At 44.7% G+C, this 20,060-nt stretch overlaps 1 protein-coding gene across 2 annotated transcripts in view; it reads left to right on the forward strand.

Annotated features, from left to right (window-relative positions):
* The window catches only part of klf8 (Kruppel like factor 8), a 62,480-nt gene that overhangs the window by 36,456 nt on the left and 5,964 nt on the right, over window positions 1-20,060 (forward strand). The window contains exons 3-6 of one of the 2 annotated variants that reach the window (XM_069145936.1): window positions 9,745-9,993; window positions 10,092-10,326; window positions 16,955-17,066; window positions 19,811-19,950. In XM_069145936.1, the coding sequence (XP_069002037.1) occupies window positions 9,745-9,993; window positions 10,092-10,326; window positions 16,955-17,066; window positions 19,811-19,950 (736 nt within the window). Of the gene's footprint in view, window positions 1-9,741; window positions 9,994-10,091; window positions 10,327-16,954; window positions 17,067-19,810; window positions 19,951-20,060 lie in introns of both variants that reach the window. The other variant, XM_069145935.1, reaches the window with a different exon arrangement.

Below are 20,060 nucleotides of genomic sequence, written 5' to 3' on the forward strand. Positions count from 1 at the left end.
GCGGTTTGGAAACGAAGAGTTAAGAAAAGTTGCGGGCAAAAGAAGAGAAAAAAGGAAACGCGTTAACTGGCGCTTGTCAGTATGACAGAAACGAGGTCAAAGGTCACTCCGGAGCCTCGTTAGGGCTTTGACAGCTAAAAGTTAGCAGATAACTCTTTTTGCAGTCTCTGATTTTATTTTCTCCCAGAACCGACACACACACTTTCATCTCATCTTAGTTTTTTTTCCCCGCCCGCCATTGTTGTTCTTCTACTTTCTCTTCTCAAACTCTCACACTTGACTCCCTCCCCTCCCTCCCCTCCCTCCCCTCCCTCTCTCACTCTCTTACCCCTAATAGGATATGTCGAGGGAGGCTCTGCTTCCGCTCGCCCCGTCGCCATGGCAACCGCGGCCCTGGCGGGAGTTGCCGAATAAGACTGTGTAGCCTGACCCCTCCCCCCTTCGCTCCTCCTCCTCTTCTTCTTCTTCCTCCTCCACCTTTCCAGACCAGCGTCTATCAGTTTCTCTCCCTCTCTTGCTCGCCCCCCACTCTCTCTCTCTCTCTTTCTAACTCACCTCTTCAGCCAAAGGCGAACACACACACACACACACACACACACACACACACACACACACACACACACACACACACACACACACACACACACACACACACACACTGAATACCTGCCAGCACAGCACAGTGAATAGCCCTGTAATCTCTCTCTCTCTCTCCGTCTCTCTCTCTCTCTCTCTCTCTCTCTCACACACACACACACACACACACACACACACACACACACACACACACATGCATAGAGGGCCTCATTGTTTGTTTGTTTGTGTGTGTGTGTGTGTGTGTGTGTGTGTGCGCGCACGCACACGCGCATGTCACTGATGTATGCAGATAAACAAGTCAGTTGTCCTCCAGCAAACAGGAGCACCCATGCACAAAGAGAGACCACGACACACACACACACACACACACACACACACACACACACACACACACACACACACACACACACACACACACACACACACACACACACGAGTAATAGTGTGTGCCCATGTGTGTGTGTGTGTGTGTGAGAGAGCATGACACATGAGAGGTTAGAGGCCTATTTACTGAGCTTTTTCCAGGAGGACTTTGCTAGCATGAGTTAGTTAGTAGTCAGCGTGTGTGTGTGTGTGTGTGTGTGTGTGTGTGTGTGTGTGTGTGTGTGTGTGTGTGTGTGTGTGTGTGTGTGTGTGTGTGTCCATGCTAGAGCATTCAATCCATTCAAAGGACAGCACATTCATAATTTTGGGATGCAGAGAGAGGAGGAGGAGGAGGAGGAGGATGGGGGGGGGGGTGCTGGGGGGAGGGGAGGGGGGTGCAGTGCAGATACTGGTGGGATGCAGTTACCTCTGCTGGTGCAGGATGATGATGTCATTGTTGGCAGCCTACTTCCTACCGAGTGGGGGCTTCCAGGAAGTAAAAAAAACAACAACAACATCTTTTACAGGGACAGGAAGCAGTTTTTTTTTGCAAAAGTCTCATAAATCGTTGCTGCTATCTGCGCTCCGACTTGTCGCTGCCGAGGTGGAGAAAGGCTCAACTCTCCTTTCGATTTGCAGCAGCAGCACAGAGACAACCAGCTGGTTCTGATCGGCCCGGTCGAGACGGCGAGATCCGTCGCCGCTGTGAAGCAGGAAGTGCTGATATCTTAAAATTAGTTTTCCTTGAAAGCTTTTGTTTGTTGAAAGCTACGGGGCGTTCAAATGGAAGTCGTGAGCTCGGGGTTTGCGACACGTGTGCTTTGGCGTACGAGTGGTTAAGTCGTAAAAAAAACAAAAAACAACAACAAAAACAAAACGCAGTTGCTAGGCAACGGTAACGCGCGGACGGAAGCCGCTGCGAGCGGTTACGACGGGGTGAAACGCCGGCTGTCGAAAAGCCGCGCGGAGACGTGAATGATTGTTGAAACGTCGGGCGTACCGACGCACATTTTCTCATCAAATTCAGATGTTATTCAACCCGAGGAAAGAAAATAAAAAAACGAACCCCGGCCGGCGCGACGAGATAAATTCACCTCGGCCCAACGCAAGCGAGACCGTTTCCCCGAGTCAAGCTGAGGCCTCACGGACGTCAACTGGTGTTGAAAGTTTCGCTGCCGAGACGTTTGTGGTTTTCCATTCGTGAGACTGATGGTTTTTCAAACAGTAGACGGATCGACGGACTCGTTTCAGTGACGGATTTTGTTTCTGCTCGAGTGAATGGATGTAAATGGACGTAATTAAAACAGCGCAGTCATTTTTTTTTTCTTAGGAAATAAAAAGTGCATTAACTTTTTTTTTTTTTTTGCTCGTTTTTGCGATTTGAAACTCGGTGAAAAGCTCGATTGTCCAAACCGAGGCCTCTTTTTTTCCTCGGTCCCTGAAAAGACGATCGTTCCTTTATCGCCGAGGAATTTAGTATCCCCCCCGAGCCCGACTTCAGCGGTGCGGCATCACGGCTGAACCGGCAGAAAGAGGAAACGCACTGTAGCGCTCTCTCGGCGACCTGAGACGACGCCGCGCTTTTGATGAGACGCGACGCAGGAATTTCAACAAGACATTGTTGACGTGCGGGCGATTCATCGGGGGGTCAACCGTTGGACCGGAGTGACCAGCTTTGTCAAACTCTGTCCAACCGTAGCTGTTGAAGTATACTGCGCGACTGGATGCGACGAGTTCAGGCACATTCTTCCGCGGCCGTATAGGAAGCGCGGGAGGAAACTAATAATAAAATGAATCATAAAGCAGGTTGAGCAAGAGTGGAAGAAATGTACAGTAACACTCCTCGTATGCAGTCAGATGCTTTTGAAAACATCGTTTTACTTTGCTTGCGCTTTGGTTTGCTGTCGCCTCGGTCAGCTTTAATGACATTTTATGTTGTGATTTGTAGAAATGCGGGGCGTAAAGAAGCTTAATTGAACAGAACTAAATACACAAACAATGCAGACATGTGTATCACGCAGAAAAACAGGAATGTGGATTTAAATAAACAACTAAAATGATTAAAAAACAAAACTTTAAATAAAAAGGCAGGCGCACGTATAGTCCTTTAGGGAGTAAAGGCGGCGCTACAGAACAAACAAATCAGACCTAAAGGTTTTAAAGAAAGTCCAGTTATTAGAAAACTGAAATACGATATTAATCCCCAAAGGGAAAATTGTAATGTTACAAAAGTGGTCATTATAAAAGATCCAGAAATAAGAAAATGTCGTAAGTAAATTAAATAATTATCTTGACTTTCTGTTTTTATTCTAAACGAGCTTTCTGATTGTAATTTTGTGGAGATCCTGATCCTTTTAATACGCCATCGTGCTATGGATTAACCGTATGTCCACATTAGCTTTTACACGTCAGAATATCTCTGATCTCATCCGGCGTCTCGTCCCCGTTTCTGCCGACTCTGATAAAAGCCTTCTCTTTTGCTGTGGACTGAAATACACCTGCATTAATGTAAACCTTTACACTGAAGCACCTATTAGCTGGAAAAGCTCACGGAGTAGTAATGGTACTCCTAACTGATGTTTTATTAAAGACAACTGCACCGGTGAGGTCTACTAATTACGCCTATGCGTGCTAAAATCACATACGGCGGTGGCATTAATAAAAAATAAAACACAATGCTGTTTCCTGCAGATGCTTAATTAAACATCAAGGCCTTTAATTTCACACTCAAATTGTGCTATTTTTTTTTTTTTTTTAACGTGACAAAGGGTGGTTTGATTTCCTCGTGTTTTTATTACAGTTCGTGTATCTGAAGGTGGATTTTTTTTGTTTGTTTTGTTTTATTATAATCGAGGAAAACTGAAGCTGCAGTGTGTGTCCCTGTGCAGCTCTCTGCACAGCTGCTGTTGGACTCGAGCAGAGTTTTGCTGTAAGGTTAGAGTCAGCCCATCCTGCGTGGGCGAACAAGTTACGAAGCACCCAGGAAATCCAACACTGTGGCAACTCCTATTAGGTAACACATTAGGTTGAGAGTCAACACTACCGGCGGTGAGGAGTCACTGTGAGCTGCGCTGAGATCGGCCGGCCAACAGGTGGGTGAACGCAGAGGAGAGTGGATTCACCCTTTACCGCAGGGTTAGCGTTGCACTGGGTGGGTCGGGCTGCAAAGTGGGTGGAGATGCATGTGCGCGCGTGCGTGTGTGTGTGTGTGTGTGTGTGTGTGTGTGTGTGTGTGTTCGTGTGTGTGTGTGTGTGTTCTGGGCGTGGCTATGTGCTTAATATCTCACCCAGCTGTTGTTTTTTTCTCCGTGTTTTTTGTCCATATTTGCCTTCTACAAACTGTATTTACTCAAGCGCGCACGCACACACACACACACACACACACACACACACACACACACACACACACACACACACACACACACAATATAGTTACATGCAGTGCATGCACATGATGATAATAATTAATCAGTGTTAATCACAGATCACACGCACATCCTTCGAGTAAATCAGTGCCAAAGGTTGCCTCACGTCATTCCTCCTCCCTCCACCGTTTCATTGTTTTCCTCCATCCTGCCGTCACCTTTTATACACAGTCACTACCGTCGGCGTCACCTCGGGACCTATTGATTTCTTCTAGTAGAAAAAAAAACAAAAAAAAAACAACAGCGACGTGGACTGAAAGCCTATCAGACCTCTCACACAAGATCATATTCTCCTCCTTGGGCACCATTTGGACGCTTTCTAGAGCTACAACTCAGCTTAGCGTGCACCTGTTTGCATTTAGATGGTATCTGGAAGTATTTTGGGTGGTAATTTCCCGTAGTGGGTTTGAATGGACGTTGTGATAAAGGTAGAAGGAACACAAAAGCTATAAATCTGTTGCGGTGGTTTGACCGTATACTTTACATTAATAAGTGATCTATTACATCAACGGTTTGTGGAAAAGTTCCTGCGTTTTGAAAAAGGGGTCGACTGTGACGTACGAGACCTTCCCCGTTGAATAGTGTGCGATCTTGGCACAAGTTTTATAATCTGTGTTCCTTATTTAAAGATCCTGGCAAGCTGCGCGTTGTGCAAAATCGTGAATTTGCCTGCCGCCTCACATTCTGCCGTCTCCGTCGAGGCAGAAAATGATCTCTTCAAAAAGTCATTTTCTAATGGCAGTTTGGTATCGGAGCTGTTTACCCCACTTGTCATGTAATCTGACATCTATAAACTGTGTGCACACACAATGGTGCATAATCAGCCACGTTTAGTGTCACCTGTTGACCCTTTGTTAAATTGGGCACAGTCACATTATTAAAAACACTGATCTGGTGCTTCTGACGTCATAAAAGTGGGAAATAGAGGAAGGGAAAGTCAGTATGAAGCCGCTTCTCTCTGTTGTGCAGCTACGGTTCCTCCAGCCCTTCGCTAAATATCGTCACGCATCTTACATACTTTCACATGTAAAAAAAAAAAAAAAGTCCCTCTGTGAGTAACACAAGGTTACTTTTTTTGTTTTGTTTTTTTCCTCCTGTGAATCGCAGTGCGAGCACGGCGCAATTAAAATCATCCGGACGCGTTACATCTTTCTCTCTGCCGGGTTTCCTCGGCGCCGCAGTCACAGCTGCTACCCGCTTCCATTCAACTCAGAGATCACATGAATTAATTGCAAGCCGAAGACTGGGTGACCCATTTTATGATGGAGCAGTTGAACTGAGAAGTGCAGTGGAGAGGGAGGAGGAGGAGGAGGAAGCTCCACTCCAACACGTCGAGCTCGGCGAGGTGTTTTTCAGTCTGACGTGGAGAGTTGACCGTTTTAGAGCCGAGTCGTGCTGCAGATTGTTGTGATTGACGGTTATTTTACAGCCTCGGTGTCTGACTCACAAACGATGCAAATAACTTGGACTGCGGGGCGAGTGAAAGGTCACCGTGGATTTCCGAGTGAAGTTCAGTTTCTTGACTTTATTTGGCTTTAAGAGAGACTCAGAAAAAAAATGCTGGAAAGTTCTCAGATGGATCATTTATGTATATTTACATAATCCTGAGGTTGTTACACCTTTAATATTTTGTTCTGCTGGGCTCCAGATATTTCTTATGCTAATGGTTTTGGCCTTAAGCCCTCTTAAATATTGACTTCGAGAATATTTGCCATTCAGATTTATTCTGTTTTCACCATTTTTTAAAATTTTTTTTTATTATGAACTAATCGTCACTTTGGATCCAGTGTCTTTGTTATTTTCTATATTATTGTGTGGTATTGTTGTAGTTTTGAGTCACAATAACGGTCGGTCAAAACAAGTTATTGCGTCAGCGATATGTTTGTTTTGCCCGGCGGGAACCAGAGCCGGCGTGAATATGGGTTCTCACCACGCTCCATAGAGAAATCGTTTGCGGTCGTTCCATCCTACTGGTTGTTGACCTCGGGTTCATTTCAACCAATCAGCGTGCGCCGAAACCGTCCGACATTTTGCCGCCGCTGCGACTAAACTACGGTGTCCACCAAAGCATTTCCCCCCCCCCCCCCTGAGTACAACATCATTTTTAAGTCGTATTAATGAACGCTGGCAGCTTGTCGAGGTGCTGAGCGTTCGTTCCGCGCTGAAAGCTGAACATTCGGTGAAGGAGTGGCGGGACGAAAAGCGGTTAAATCACCGACACTTGTCCCCGACTGGTCGGCCCTTTAGAGGAGCTGATCGAAATCTAATACGAGTCCGAGTTACAGGACTGTATTCAAAGCGAAGAAAACTGAAGCCGTGAGCGACAGTTGGCGCAGCCAGGCGAATTTTGATCCCCGACTGGGTACGTTTTTTGACCCGCTGTGTGAGATCACGTCTATGACATGCGGGGAAAAAATCCATTAGCAACATCAAATGCAAATATTTTGAAGGGTGAACGAATCAAAATCCCCAAAAAGTGTCAAATGTAAACAAAAAAACAGAATGCGACGATTTGAAAATCATATAAATGCACATTTAATCGTAAATAGTTCAGAGACAACATTTCAAATGTTTTGTTTTATGGAGAACTATCTCATTTTGAATGTGATGCCTTCGCCCTTCTTGACGCTGAGCTGGATGTGTCCTCCTCTCTCCCTCCAAAAATTAGCATCAGTGGTTGAGTATGCAGAGTGTCGAGACATTTTTTTATACCCAGCTGGTAATGAGCTGCCGTACATCCTCATTTTTTTTTTTGAAGCCAATCATTCTGCCCTCATCTCTGTCCCCCATCTCTTTCTCTCTCAGATCAGAGAGCTCGCAAGCGTCCGCAGAGGTTTGTCCTTTTTCTCTTTTCTGTCGGACTTTCAGCCTTTTCATTCTCTTCTTTTGGGGGGATTTTGCACAGAGTTGTGGGTTTAATCTGAGCAACCGTGAAGAGAGGAAGGGAAAAAAAAAAAAAAAAATGGAGAGGAGAAAAATAAAAAAAGAATAGGAGTGGGTAGGAAAGGAAGCTGGCGGAGGGATGAGAGGGTGAGGTGGGAAGGAAAGGAGGGTGTGGTGGATGTCGAGAGCGAGGGATGCTGCAGGGAGAGGCGGGGGGTGTGGGAGGGAAAAGGTGAAAAGGGGGGTGTGGTCATGATGGAGAGAGTGAGAGAAAGAAAAGAAGAGGAGGAGAGGTGGGTGCGGGGGGGTGAAGTGATGGAAAGATGAACAGATTGGGGAGGGGAAAAGGGAAGGGAGTTGGTGGTGGGTGGGGGAACGAGTGGAAAAAACATGGAGTCAGCTGATGGCTCCCAGTTTCCATGGCAACGCTAGGCCTTTCCCACTCACTCTCTCTCTCTCTCTCTCTCTCTCTCTCTCTCTCGTCTCTTCCCTTCCTCACCCACTCCCTCACTTCTTTCACACTTCATTTTCTTTTCAGTTTTTTTTTTTTTTTTGAGACTGTCTCACTATAATCATGTTACGACCCCGATTTCTCTTCTTTTCTGATCTCCCTCTTTTTTTTGTATCTCCCTTCCCTTCCCTTCGTATTACCGAGTTTTTTTTGTATTTGTTGCCAAGACTACTTTCAAACAGAGACAATACACTAGACGCTCCATGCGGAGCGATCTTGAACACGCAGTTAAGGGAGTCATTGAGATGGATCGCTGATTTGCAAAATCAAAGTCTGCAAATTTTAACGAAGGAAAGAAAGAAAGAAAAAACTCCACCTGTAGTTGCCTTGAATGTCAAGAATCAACCTGAAAAGGCTTTGGATGTGACAGTCAAACATAACAAACTACGCTCCTTTAAGAGTGGTTAATCTCATATATGTAGTGATCTCTAGCTGCAGCAGGTTGTTTACCGACTCTTATATTTGAGTCTTGGACCTCCGTCACTCCATCTGAACTGCGTGACCCGATAAAAAGGGCGTAGCAGAGTCTCCACCCAGAGCCAAACTACTCTCAGCTGAACTGGACGCAGGCCAATTCCTCGACTGGAGGCTCGCTGCTCCTCCGTTTCTCCCGTCTCTCTTTCACTCTCTCTCTCTCCGTCGGTACCAGTCTCTCTCTATACCCATGCAGCCCTTCTCCCTCTGTCTCTCTCACGTTCTCCCTCCACCACCACCACCCCCCTCCACCCCAGTGTACCACACAGCAGCCATTGTTCCCCGTGCTTCGGAGCTGCATGGCAGCTGAGCCCTGGGTGGCTGCAAAGGGGTTGGGGGTTTGGGGGGGTGGTGGGGGTGGGTGTTTCTCCACTCCTCTGAGGAGGCTGAGAAAAAGTAGGGCGTAGTGTGGAAAAAAAAAAAAAAAAAGAAGAAGCCTGATGCAGGTTATATGAAAGCATTTATCAAGAACTTCCCTCAAAGCAGACTTTAACCAAACCGGTCTTTATTGATTGAAAAGGGAGCGCCCGCCATCAAAGATATGTAAATATATATATATTTATAAAGGGTTGAGCTGGTTACGGAAGTATTTTTCCATCCCTGTAAATTCTCATTTCTCAGATATTTTTTTCCTCAGCAGAGAAAAAAAAAAAAAAAAAAAAAAAATCCTTCTGGACACTTTAACAATATAATAGCTTTATGTTACAGCCTTCACTTTAAGTTATTTCAGCTTTTTTGCATTTTTTTTTTTTTATTGAGACGTCAGTTTCGTGTGCCGGATGGATCTAAATACTACAACACCCAGCAGCGTTTGTAAAGGGGGCAGAGTCTCTGGAGTAAATTCAAAATGCTACATGATTGTTAACAGAAAACAGCAGTTTCAGATTTCATCTGTACATTGTATTTGAGAGTGAATTGTTATAATAAGTGTTTGATCAAAGTGTTCAGACAAAATGCACCCTGGAAGTCGCGGGAGAATCTTTTCTATGAGTTTATGTCATGTCTTATTGAAAGAATCAGAGTGTTTCTCTGCTGTAATCCGGGATATCTTAAAATAACTTCCTACTATTATGCACCTTATACGAATACATGCTGTGCTGGTGTCCGTTGTTACAGTCAGGTGACTGTGTAGCGACAATCACATCCTCTGACTGTGTGTCTCCAGCTCAGTGTCGCAACACAGAAGGAAAACAGTGAAATCCTCTCTGCAGTGGTGGATTGTTTATCTCCTGCTGACTTTTTAGACGATAAAGCAGCATGTATGAGTATTTTTTGGCGCACTCCACTTATCTACGATTACATGAGTCCAAGTAAAACACCGGTTTCCCTTTAAAATCAGCTTTTCTTTCAGGACGGAAATCTAGTTTAGGTAAATTATTGTCACACTCCTTTTATTTTAAATATTTATATTTATTTTAGACACTGCTTCCTCATGTATCTTTGACTCTTTTTGACCTTGTCCCCCCCCAACCCCCGTGTCCTCTCCAGCAGGCCGATGTAGGTGATGACTGCTCACAGCCGACAGACCTGAAGGTGAAGACAGAGTTCAAAACGGAGCCCTCTTCGCCCCAGTCGAGCCCCGCCGAGGACCAGACCGAACCCGTCGACCTGTCGCTCAACAAACCCCGCTCCGTCTGCACGACGAGCACCACGGTCAACCCGGCGCCCAGCAGCATCGTCACCCAGCCTACCCTGTGCGCCACAACAATCCCCTCCACAGTACAGTCCATAGGCTCCATGGTAACTACAAACTTCTACCTCCTCCATTTTGATAATGAAACTCTTTACACTCTCTAACCAGTTGTATCCGCCCTCCACTGCTTTCTTCGCGCCTCCAGGTCCTATCTCCGGGCTCCATCTTAGCCACGCAGGGCGCCGGCGGCCAGCAGATCCTCCACGTTATCCACACGATCCCGTCGGTCAGCATGCCCAGCAAGGTGGGCCAGCTGCAGACCATCCCCGTGGTGGTGCAGTCGCTGCCCGTCGTCTACACCACCATGCCTACCGACGGCGTCGCCACGGCGGCCATTACGGTGCCGCTCATAGGCAGCGACGGGCGCTCGGAAGGATCTGGTGAGTGGTACCATGAAAACCTCCATTACAAGATATTGTTATAGACACGTTTGGACTGCTACAGTACAGCGGGCTACTTGTCTTAGTCTGGACACCCGCTTTGTAGTCTCCATCATTTGAGGTAATTCTTTTTTGTGTTGTGTTTTGGCAAATATGACCAGAAATGATCCAGCTTCTAACACTGGGTAGGAAGTCACCAACGGTGACGTCACCCGTTGGTTTGTGAACGGCCGTTATGAAGTGTCAAGTTCGGATTTTGTCCGGCGCCATCTTTGCTAGTTTGGAATGAGTTTGGAGCCAGAAGTGACCACATTTGGACAAGCTGGGAGGAGGAGGGAGCGGTGGATCTGACTCCACCTGATTTGAAACCTGAGGACCACCCACCGATAGCCACAACCTGACTGACCCACGGACCTGTCAATCAAACAAACACGCCCCCCAAAAAACATGTCCTTTTGAGGCTTATTTTTTTAACTAAAGATGGGATTATTTTCAGATGGACCGCCAGAAAACTAATAAGAAGGAGCGACTTTAGCCAACAGCACCAAAATAAATTGTGGAAAAAAATTTATTGACTTTGTATTTCGTGAGAGAAGTTGAATGGGAGTTAATGGAGCCAGAGGCTATTTGGAGCCAACCTCTAGTGGCAAACAGTGGTATTGCAGTTTGAGGCATATATATATACCTATAGAGAGAGAGAGAGAGAGCATATGGTTTTAAGACACAATGAAAAAGCATTTAAGAATTTCATCCTTTTACATCATATGTGTCATGTTGAAACAGGATGTTAAGATGGTACCAAGCACAGAGATTGGTTGTTTAAAATGTGGCAAAGCAAAATCAGTTAGGAAAAAAATCTGACATCTCAAATGGTTGTTCGATTTCTATACTTCATCTCGTCCCTGTCATTCTTTCTATCTTTGACTGTCACACATGTGATTATTCTTTCACGGCTCCGTCTCTATTGCTCGCTCTATCATTTATGGGGAGATCTCGGGTCTCAGAAGAATACAGTGTCTCCCAGAGGAGCCGGTGTGTGCTTGTGGTTAGTGGTATGTTAGACTTGCCATCTGTCTGCCTGTCTATCTTTGTCATTCTGGAAGCTCTCCATATGTGCCAGATGATTGATAGTCCCGCTTTAAAATAAGGAAAACTTACTTGTGGAAAAGAAAAAAGTTACATATGTTGGAGAGAAATGTTCACAGCTGACTCTGTCCTGTAATATTTTGTAGGGTGAACTCACAGGTTGCGTCATACGTTAAAATGGGACCATCTTGGGTGTTTTTTTCCGAGCAGGGAGAGTAGCAGAGGGTTAATCTGGAATTTATAATCTGTCATTTTTTTAACTGGTACAGGAACAAAGTTGTGTTCCTCATATGTTGGGCTGAGCGTCAATACTTTTATGGCACCAACCAAATTGCTTCAATTCTGTTTAGAATGAAAAACCGTCTTCTCATTTGATACCACATTTTATAGATCGGCTGCATCCGCAATAACATAGTTTTGTTTGAAAAACAAAAGCAGAACTTTTCCTACGTTTAAGCGGAAGTAAATCTCTTCAGCGTCAGTGAGCCAATGCAGTTTTTACCACTCGTAGGGTCTACCTGGGCAGGTTTATAAAATCACTCGGTTTCAACTTTGGTAAATCTTACATTTGAACTCCTTATTTCACCAACTAATTGTTGTCCACACACCGGTATGAGTTGTTTAGCTTACACGTGTACATTTTAGCGTCTACCAATAGTCTGCTTGTGTGAGGCATTTAGAGGACATCTGTAAGTTGTAGCTGCCGAACTACCCAAAATAACCTGGGCTACAGAAGATTTGTACCAAACTGTGTGAGGTAATTTTCTCTCCTGACAGTCAGAGTTTGTCATCGTGTCAGCTGTTCATCAGGAGAGCATTAACTACTCCAAGTTATCTATCTGATTTCAATAAAACAGCAGTGAATGAAGAGGTTAAAAGCGGGTGTAATCCGTCCCTGAGTAAGTACCAGGGGAAGTTCGACATTTGCTCAGCCGAGGTGGCAAAACAGGCCTCCACCCTTTTGACAAACTGCAGTAAAGTTGTTCAGTAAAGTCGGCGTAGTTCACCTTGGTTTCTAATTCAAACCAGGGCGGCCTCGACTCAGGAATGTAAACGAGGACAGTCTGCGGCACACAAACCGGCCTGAAGATGCTCGGGGACTGTTGGACCTCAGTACATGCCAGGACTTGTTGTGACACAGTATTGTAATTTACATTTTTTTGTACTTTTTTCCTCACTTTGTGTCAAATCTTCTACTTTTACTTCATTTCCCTGCATTCGTTTCAGAAAAATCGGAGGACTGGGTTTTTGAAACCATTAGCTCATGCTGTAGTCAGTTGTGAGATTACTTATTAATATTAAGGCACAGTTTGAGCAAAAAAAGTATTTATTTAATTGACATAATTTAAATATCTTGTGTCTGCACCAAGCGGAACCAACAGTGACGTCACTCATTGGTTTGAAAAAGGTCGTTAAGAACCCTCGAGTTTGATTTTGGCCGTCCCCATCTTGCTAGTTCAGAGCGGTTTGTAGCCGGAAGTGACCATATTTGGACGAGCTGGGGGAGGAGCAAACGGGGGATCTGACTCGATCTGAATGGAGACACTGTCAATGAAATAGACACGCCCCCAAAATCACATCTTTTTGAGGCCTGTTTTCTAATTAATGACAGGATTATTTTCAGATGGTCCGCCAGAAAACTAATAAGACGGAATCATTTCAGCTAACAACACAGAGATAACGTGCGGACATTTTTTTGTATTGGCTTCGCATTGCATGAGACAAGTTGAATGCGAGTCAATGGAGCTGCAGGCTTTTTAGAGCCAACCTCTAGTGGCACTCAGTGGTATTACATTTAAAGGCACTTCCACATTGGCTTCATTTCTCAGACTCGGAAGCTACGTCCGCTGGTATGATGCGACACAATCGGCCAGTATCATTTTCTTTTTTATTTGAAATGTCCCAGTTAACTGGTCACCCGAACCTCATCAATCCCCATCTCTCTGCCCGCGCAAACAAGCCACCCCTCAACCGTTAGACTGTGATTTCACAGCTTCATTTTCCAGCTTTTCTCATAATAGCGGATGTAAATGTCAGCTAATGGCAACAGTAATGTCTTGCAATTAAGAGTAACGTTTTTCTAGGCTGAAAAGCAGCTTTTTTTTTTTTCTTTCTTTTCAGTCTCGCACATCTTGGAGCAAAGCAGCAAGGCTGCTGCTAACACCGTGGCTTCCCTCAGTCCGACACCAGACTTAAGTTGAATGCACACCAACACGGATCGTCTCCCAGACAGGATCAATTACAAAACATAAAGAGATGGGTGCTCTCAAGCTTCCCGTCTGCTACGTCACACAGTCTGTCCGTTTGTTAGCAGACTTCTGCTGCTTCTCTGACATCCTCTGGTGTGGGTGTGTGTCTGCGTGTGTGTGTGTTAGTCATCTGTCTCAACACGCTACTGCCAATTTATTGGGGGAGAGAGTAATCAGTCAACATGAGACACCTGTGCCAATTACCTCCCTACCCTGGCAGTGTTCCCAGAACCACTCCCACCAACTCTGCCTGCTGCAGCTGCCACAAGGACCGAGGCCCGCCGCCGTGTGTCGACACACCCTGGGCGTCTGCATCAAGTGGTGTTTAGATGCTCCTAAAAGGAGGAGTTTTAGTTGGATGTGACATCAAGAAGTCCATCGAGGGTAGAAACAGTGCAGAGCGGTCGGATGTTCAGAGAGGTTGTAAAGACGGCAGATTATCTGAACCACTTTATTTCAGGGTAAAACCAGAAATGACCTGAAATGTTGGCAGTAATCCCTCATTTTTCAGGAAAACTATCGGATCGTGTTCGGTCAACATTAAGCCAGGACATCGGTCTGTAAACTGATGGATGTTTACAAGGGACATCTGGGACAATATTTTGACTGCGTTTTTCCTATGTTTGGCCAAACTGAGGTTTGTTTAAAACCAGTTTTTGTTGCCTCCATACCTGTTTTTTTTTGTTGTTTTTTTTGCAGATAGAAATTGTGGAAAACCTACTAAACTATAAACGTACCCACATTCTTTCCTATAAAAGGGCCAAAACTTTATCTGGATGGTTTGTGTTGTGCAAAATCACTTTTCATTAAAATATATTCTATAGAAAAATATCATAAAAATAAATAAAATTTCCATTGAATTGAAACTACTTTTTAACAGAAATTGTAATACTTTTGCAGAAAAACATGAAACCTCCACATGGTTCTTTTCTGGAATAAAATGTGCAAAACAAAGAAGGCGAGGGCCAAACTTGGCCCGCGGGCCCCAAATTGAGCAGCTCTGTTTTACACAGTTAATTTATAGCTGTCTTTTCTACCAGAGGAGAAAGAGACAAGTCAGAAACATGATTTCAGCTTCTTCGTCATGTTGACGTTGTGTGATAAAGTCAACACAGTGATGTTGCATTCAGTTTGCTCACGGGCATCGTTCAAGCGTCGCTTTGACTGCTGTGATCGAGTGTCATCCGTCTCGTGCGACAGGCCCGGTGGATCCCAAAGGAGCTGCGTCGCAAATTCGGTTTTCTGTCCACATTTCGCTTTAAAGCCCCGAAAAGACAAAAGAAACGAAATAACAAAAAAAAAAAAAAAAAGAGTGAGGGAGGATGTTACAGAAGAAGATGGGGAGCTCAGATATTTATTTTTGTTCTTCCTTCTTTACCCGCAAAGCGAAACGAAGCAGGTGATGCTTGCTGCTCGTGTGCTGCGGTGCTGTGTGGGAGGAAACGGGGGAAGGAGGGTCGGATGGGAAGAGAGAGAAAAGGGAGTGAGACCGGGTGGATGTGTGTGTGTGTGTGGGGGGGGGGGGGGTAGGGGGGGGTAAGGGGGTTGCTGCAAGAAGGGTGAGGAAGGATGAGGAGGAGAGGGTGCAGGGGTCGAAGAAGGAGAGGAGATGGGTGCCTTTGAAAGAGGAAAGCTGCAGTGGCGGAGAGATGACAAGGGTGGGGGGGTGGGGGGCTTAATAGTCCCCAGAGACAAAGAGCACCCCTTCTATTGGTGTGTGGCCCTTCCCACACCAACACACGCACACACACACACACACACACACACACACACACACACACACACACACACACACGTATACAAAACGGACTCCACCCAAAATTCCTTGCGTCACCCTTCCAACCACTCCACCCCATCCTGGCTCTCTCTATCCTGGCTGGACTTTCAACAGTATGGCTGCCACATTCCTGTAGACCGAGGAGGAGAAAGAGAAGGAGGGAGGCTTTTAGTTTTCATTCAGACCAAATAATGAATCATCCCAGTCTGATTAAGTTATATAAATTGTTCTTTGTTTGCTCATGTCGTGTTTTCGTGCTTCGGTCATGCTGTCGAATCGTAAATTTTGGGGAAAATGAAAATGAACAACTGATGGAGGAGAGACGCACTGACACACACAAATCACAGATTAATAGATTTATCTGACCACAGGTACAATGAGTCAATACAAATAATTTAGTCTGAGGATATATACTGTGCGAGACTTTAAGGCACTAAAAGAAAAGCAAGGATGCTTTGAAAAAATAAGGCCATGAGAAGACTGAAAAGAATCTAAATGTCGTAATTTCTTTATGGACTTCTCTGTCTGATGCCGAGTAGGTTCCATTCACTTTGTTTTGAGAGGTCTTCCAACTGAAAATATTGTGTTGCTGCTATAAACGATACGGTTGAGAGCCGTGGGACTGAAGCTAAATCGTAAAGCTGCGGGCCGTGAAACTGAAACAAACAGCTGGAAAACACAAAAACGCTCTGACGAGCACATATGATCCACCACAATTATAAAACTATTGGATTATAGCAGCAAAATTACAGTCATTTTGTGATCCTCTGATCTGGTGTAATCTGCCACGAAGAGACCTGAGGGACAAAAGTCCGTCCTCGCTCCTGCTCGCTGAGGCGGACGTAAATTTCAACTTCCAAATGCCGCGCAAGCAACAATAACAAAAAAAACAAAAAAAAAAAAAAAAAAGATGACTCGCGAGCATTTACTCGTCATCAAGAATTCAAAAAGCAGAACTTCCTCCGTCTTCTTCTTTGTGAGAATTTACAACAGCTTGCCAAAACCTCGAGGACAACCAGCGGAGCCTTCCGGTAGCCTCCAGAGATTTGTCTTTCGCTTAATTGCTAATTAGCATTGTGTGCGAGTTCAGATTATTTTTCATTAACATCTGTTCGCATTATCTCCCTCCTACTTTGACATTGGAAAAGGTTCCTGAAACGGGAGAGCCGGAACGACCGGAAGATGTTTCGTTGGACAAAAACGGATTTAGAAATTGTTGAGAAACATGTAGAAACAACTTGGACAAATCCAGCGTGGGATTTAGACACAAATTTCATCCATTCATTCTGCAGCCGAACAGACCACACCTAACTACGCACACACACACTTGGAGCTAGTCTTTGTCTTGCTAAGTTCCTGGAATCCAGACATTGCTTTTAAGAAGTTATTAACCCCCTGCTGTTCTGTGCTGCCGGCTCCCACCCTTTCCTTTCCATCTCCCAGTATTCCCCCTCATCTATTCGAGCCACTGATTTATGTCCCATTCACTCTCTCTTTCTGTCCTTTTCCTCTCCAGTTCGTATTAAGCCGGGTTCGACGTCCCCGGTGGAGTATCACAGCGACAGCGATGCCGAGAGCGGTACGGAGTCGGGATCGGCCTCCCTCAGCGCCCAGAGCCTCGACGCAGGGTGAGTTCATGTGCAACGATTAAATATCCAGGAATGAATGAGATACTTTGCTGGGAAAGAAATTAAAAAAAGGTACAATATTGAGTTGTAGTTTACTCGTGTTTTGGAGGTGCTCGGGCTTAATACCAACAAGTCCTCCAACCCAAATGGCCGTATCGTTTGCTCGTCTTTTCTCTTGGACCACTGCGTCTTCTGGATTATCACTCACACCGGTGAAAAGAAGTATTGCATAAGTATTTTTCACACCTGTTTGTTTAGCTTCAACTTTCCACAAAGCAAAAACTTGGCTAAATTTAGTTGAAGATCAGAATTTGGGTGAAATTGGAGAGTCATCAATACAATACCAACATACAGTAGGGGTTGAGTTTGAAACAGGAAGTCTCCGAAGTTTACTCTTTTGAGGACCATAACCATAAACCCAAGCGGCAACCAACAGTTGTTGTCGCCATCTTGCTAATTCTGACTGCACCACAGACCTGTCAATCAAACACACACGCCCCCAAACATGCTGCAATTTGAGGCCTAATATCTATTCAATGATGGAATAATTTTCAGATTGACTGCCTGAAAACTAATAATCTATCTGACAACAGCAAAAGAAGTTGTAGAAAAAAATGTATTGACTTTGTATTTTATGATAGAATTTGAATGGGAGTCAATGGCGCCAGAGCCTATTTGGAGCCGACCCCTAGCGGCACTCTGTGGTATTGCACCTTATAGCACTTTGCCATTGGCATAAGTTTTCAGACCTGGAAGCTCCCGTTAAGATTACTATGGCCAGCAGAGGGCACCGCCACAGTTACATTGGAACTTAAACAGGGGTCATAATAGACTGCTTGCACAAATGACTTATGGTATTTTTTTATGATCTCACCCATACACGTAAAATGCTGGAAAATACACCTGAATTGTGAAAATACATTTACTGGCGTTTAGCGTAACCCATAAGTGAGCCGTCCGTGTTAAAATAGCGTCTCATTAGTTCCTTCGGTAGGACGTGAAACGACCAAAAAAACGCTCCTGTTTAGAGGAAGGGAAACACCACAACGCCACACTCCTAGTGGCCAGTCTCTGTATTGCAGTTGAAAAAAAAAAAAAAAATCTAAAAAACATTTTCTCCCATTGTAAACCAGATGTCAGTAAAACTCTCAACAGGCCATAAAGACTAAAAATCCACGCATGATGTCAGCTGACGGCGGAGGCCCTAATACGTGTCAGCAGGGATGGCGAGGGAGACGCTAACGCGCAGCAGGGTTTATGGGGAATTCAGTGCTTGTGTGGGTCGCCTCCCTCGCCTGCAGGCTCCTGACTAATTACATTACTGCAGCGCTGCCCTGACTGGATGCTTATATAACCTTATATAACCCACCGTTCAACGGAGCACACCGGAGACGCCCAGACTGTAACACAGGAAGACAAGTGTGCCCGTGTGTTCAGAGAGTGTGTGTGTGTGTGTGTGTGTGTGTGTATGTGTGTGTGTGTGTGCGTGCACATGCTCAGTGAACACCTCATAAATAAGGGCATTTTGGTATTCATGGACATTCGACTGATTGTTATTTGTAAGGTTAGTGCGCCGTTGAAGACTCCTCTGAGTGAGCGTCCATGTGTGTTCATCAGTAAATCAGGACGGGGATCCTGCCACGCCCAGTGGGCGAGGCTGCCTAACTGAAGCCGAGGGTGTGGACGGTGACGGTTAGGGGGTGGAGTTGCATATATGTGTGTGTGCGAGATACAGTCAGAGCAAGAATATTCAATACAATCAAAGTGAACAAGTGGGTTTGTGGGCATTTGTGTTTTTATGCATGTGTGTGTATGGAGAATTATTTGTGTGTGTGTGTGTGTGTGTGTGTGTTGCTGGGCAGGGCTGTCCCAGAACCAGGGTGTAAACAAGGTTACGTAATGCAGTTTGCCGTCACACCTCACTGTAAAATGGGCTCGGGAGATCAGTGTCTATTCGAGTCAACTTTATTTACACCACGTCCATCAAAAGATAAATTGCATTTGAACGTGACAGTCGAGACAACGACTGTCTTTGTCTCCTTCCTCTTGTGGAATTATTTTTCAAAAGGTAGAAACAGAATGTGGATGTGTTCAGTTTGTCAGATTTTGTCTTGTCGGTGTGAGGAAAGAAGGAATAAAAAAAAAAATGGAGGGGTAAGAAGAAGGTATGAGAGATAAAGAGGGAGAGAAATGGTGGAATAGAAGCTGTTGTGCAGCTGTGTTGAACACGGTGTGACTTTCTGACGCCCCCTGGTGGCCAGAGAGATAAAACCACATCATTTCTCTACAGAAGCACGTGAAATAGTTTTAAATGACACATCTGACAGAAATGTTGCATTTCAGGTCCTAAAACAGATTCAGATTTATCAGCTCAAATAATAGACAATAATAACCGCAATAACAAATTGATGCCAGGAAAAGGATGCAACATGTATAATTTACAAATTTCTTTTAAAAAAAAAGAAAAAAAAAGACACAAAATGTAAATATAAACATGGAAAAGCATATTTGAATATTTCTCACAACTCGGTTAATACATTTTTTTCACAATACTATAGTCACATTAATGCTAGATTTTTTTTTTTTTTATCACAAAATTCAGATTTTATAGTCAGAAAAATCTGATTTTGATTTTATGTTGAAGGTCAAATAAATGCTTTTAGAGGGAAAAAGGACAATGTTGTAGAAAATTATTGTTCTCTTTGAGTGTATTAATCAGCGATGCCTCTGTTTCTCCGTCTCAGGTCGGTTATGGACTTAGAGCCCGTCGATCCGGACTCACCGGACATCAAGAGGCGGCGGATCCACATGTGCGACTATGAAGGCTGTAAAAAAGTTTACACCAAGAGTTCCCACCTCAAAGCCCACAGGAGGATACACACAGGTAAGAGTTGAGCTAAACACACAGCCATGCCTTCAGGGTGTTCTGCACAGGTTTAAAAAGGGGCAGTTCAACCCAAAATAAAAAAAACTAAAATCATAAACAGAGTAGTA

This window comes from Embiotoca jacksoni, unplaced genomic scaffold (assembly GCF_022577435.1).
Source record: "Embiotoca jacksoni isolate LCO1_2020_lvr unplaced genomic scaffold, fEmbJac1.0.p SCAF_13, whole genome shotgun sequence".
Taxonomy (NCBI): Eukaryota; Metazoa; Chordata; class Actinopteri; family Embiotocidae; genus Embiotoca; species Embiotoca jacksoni.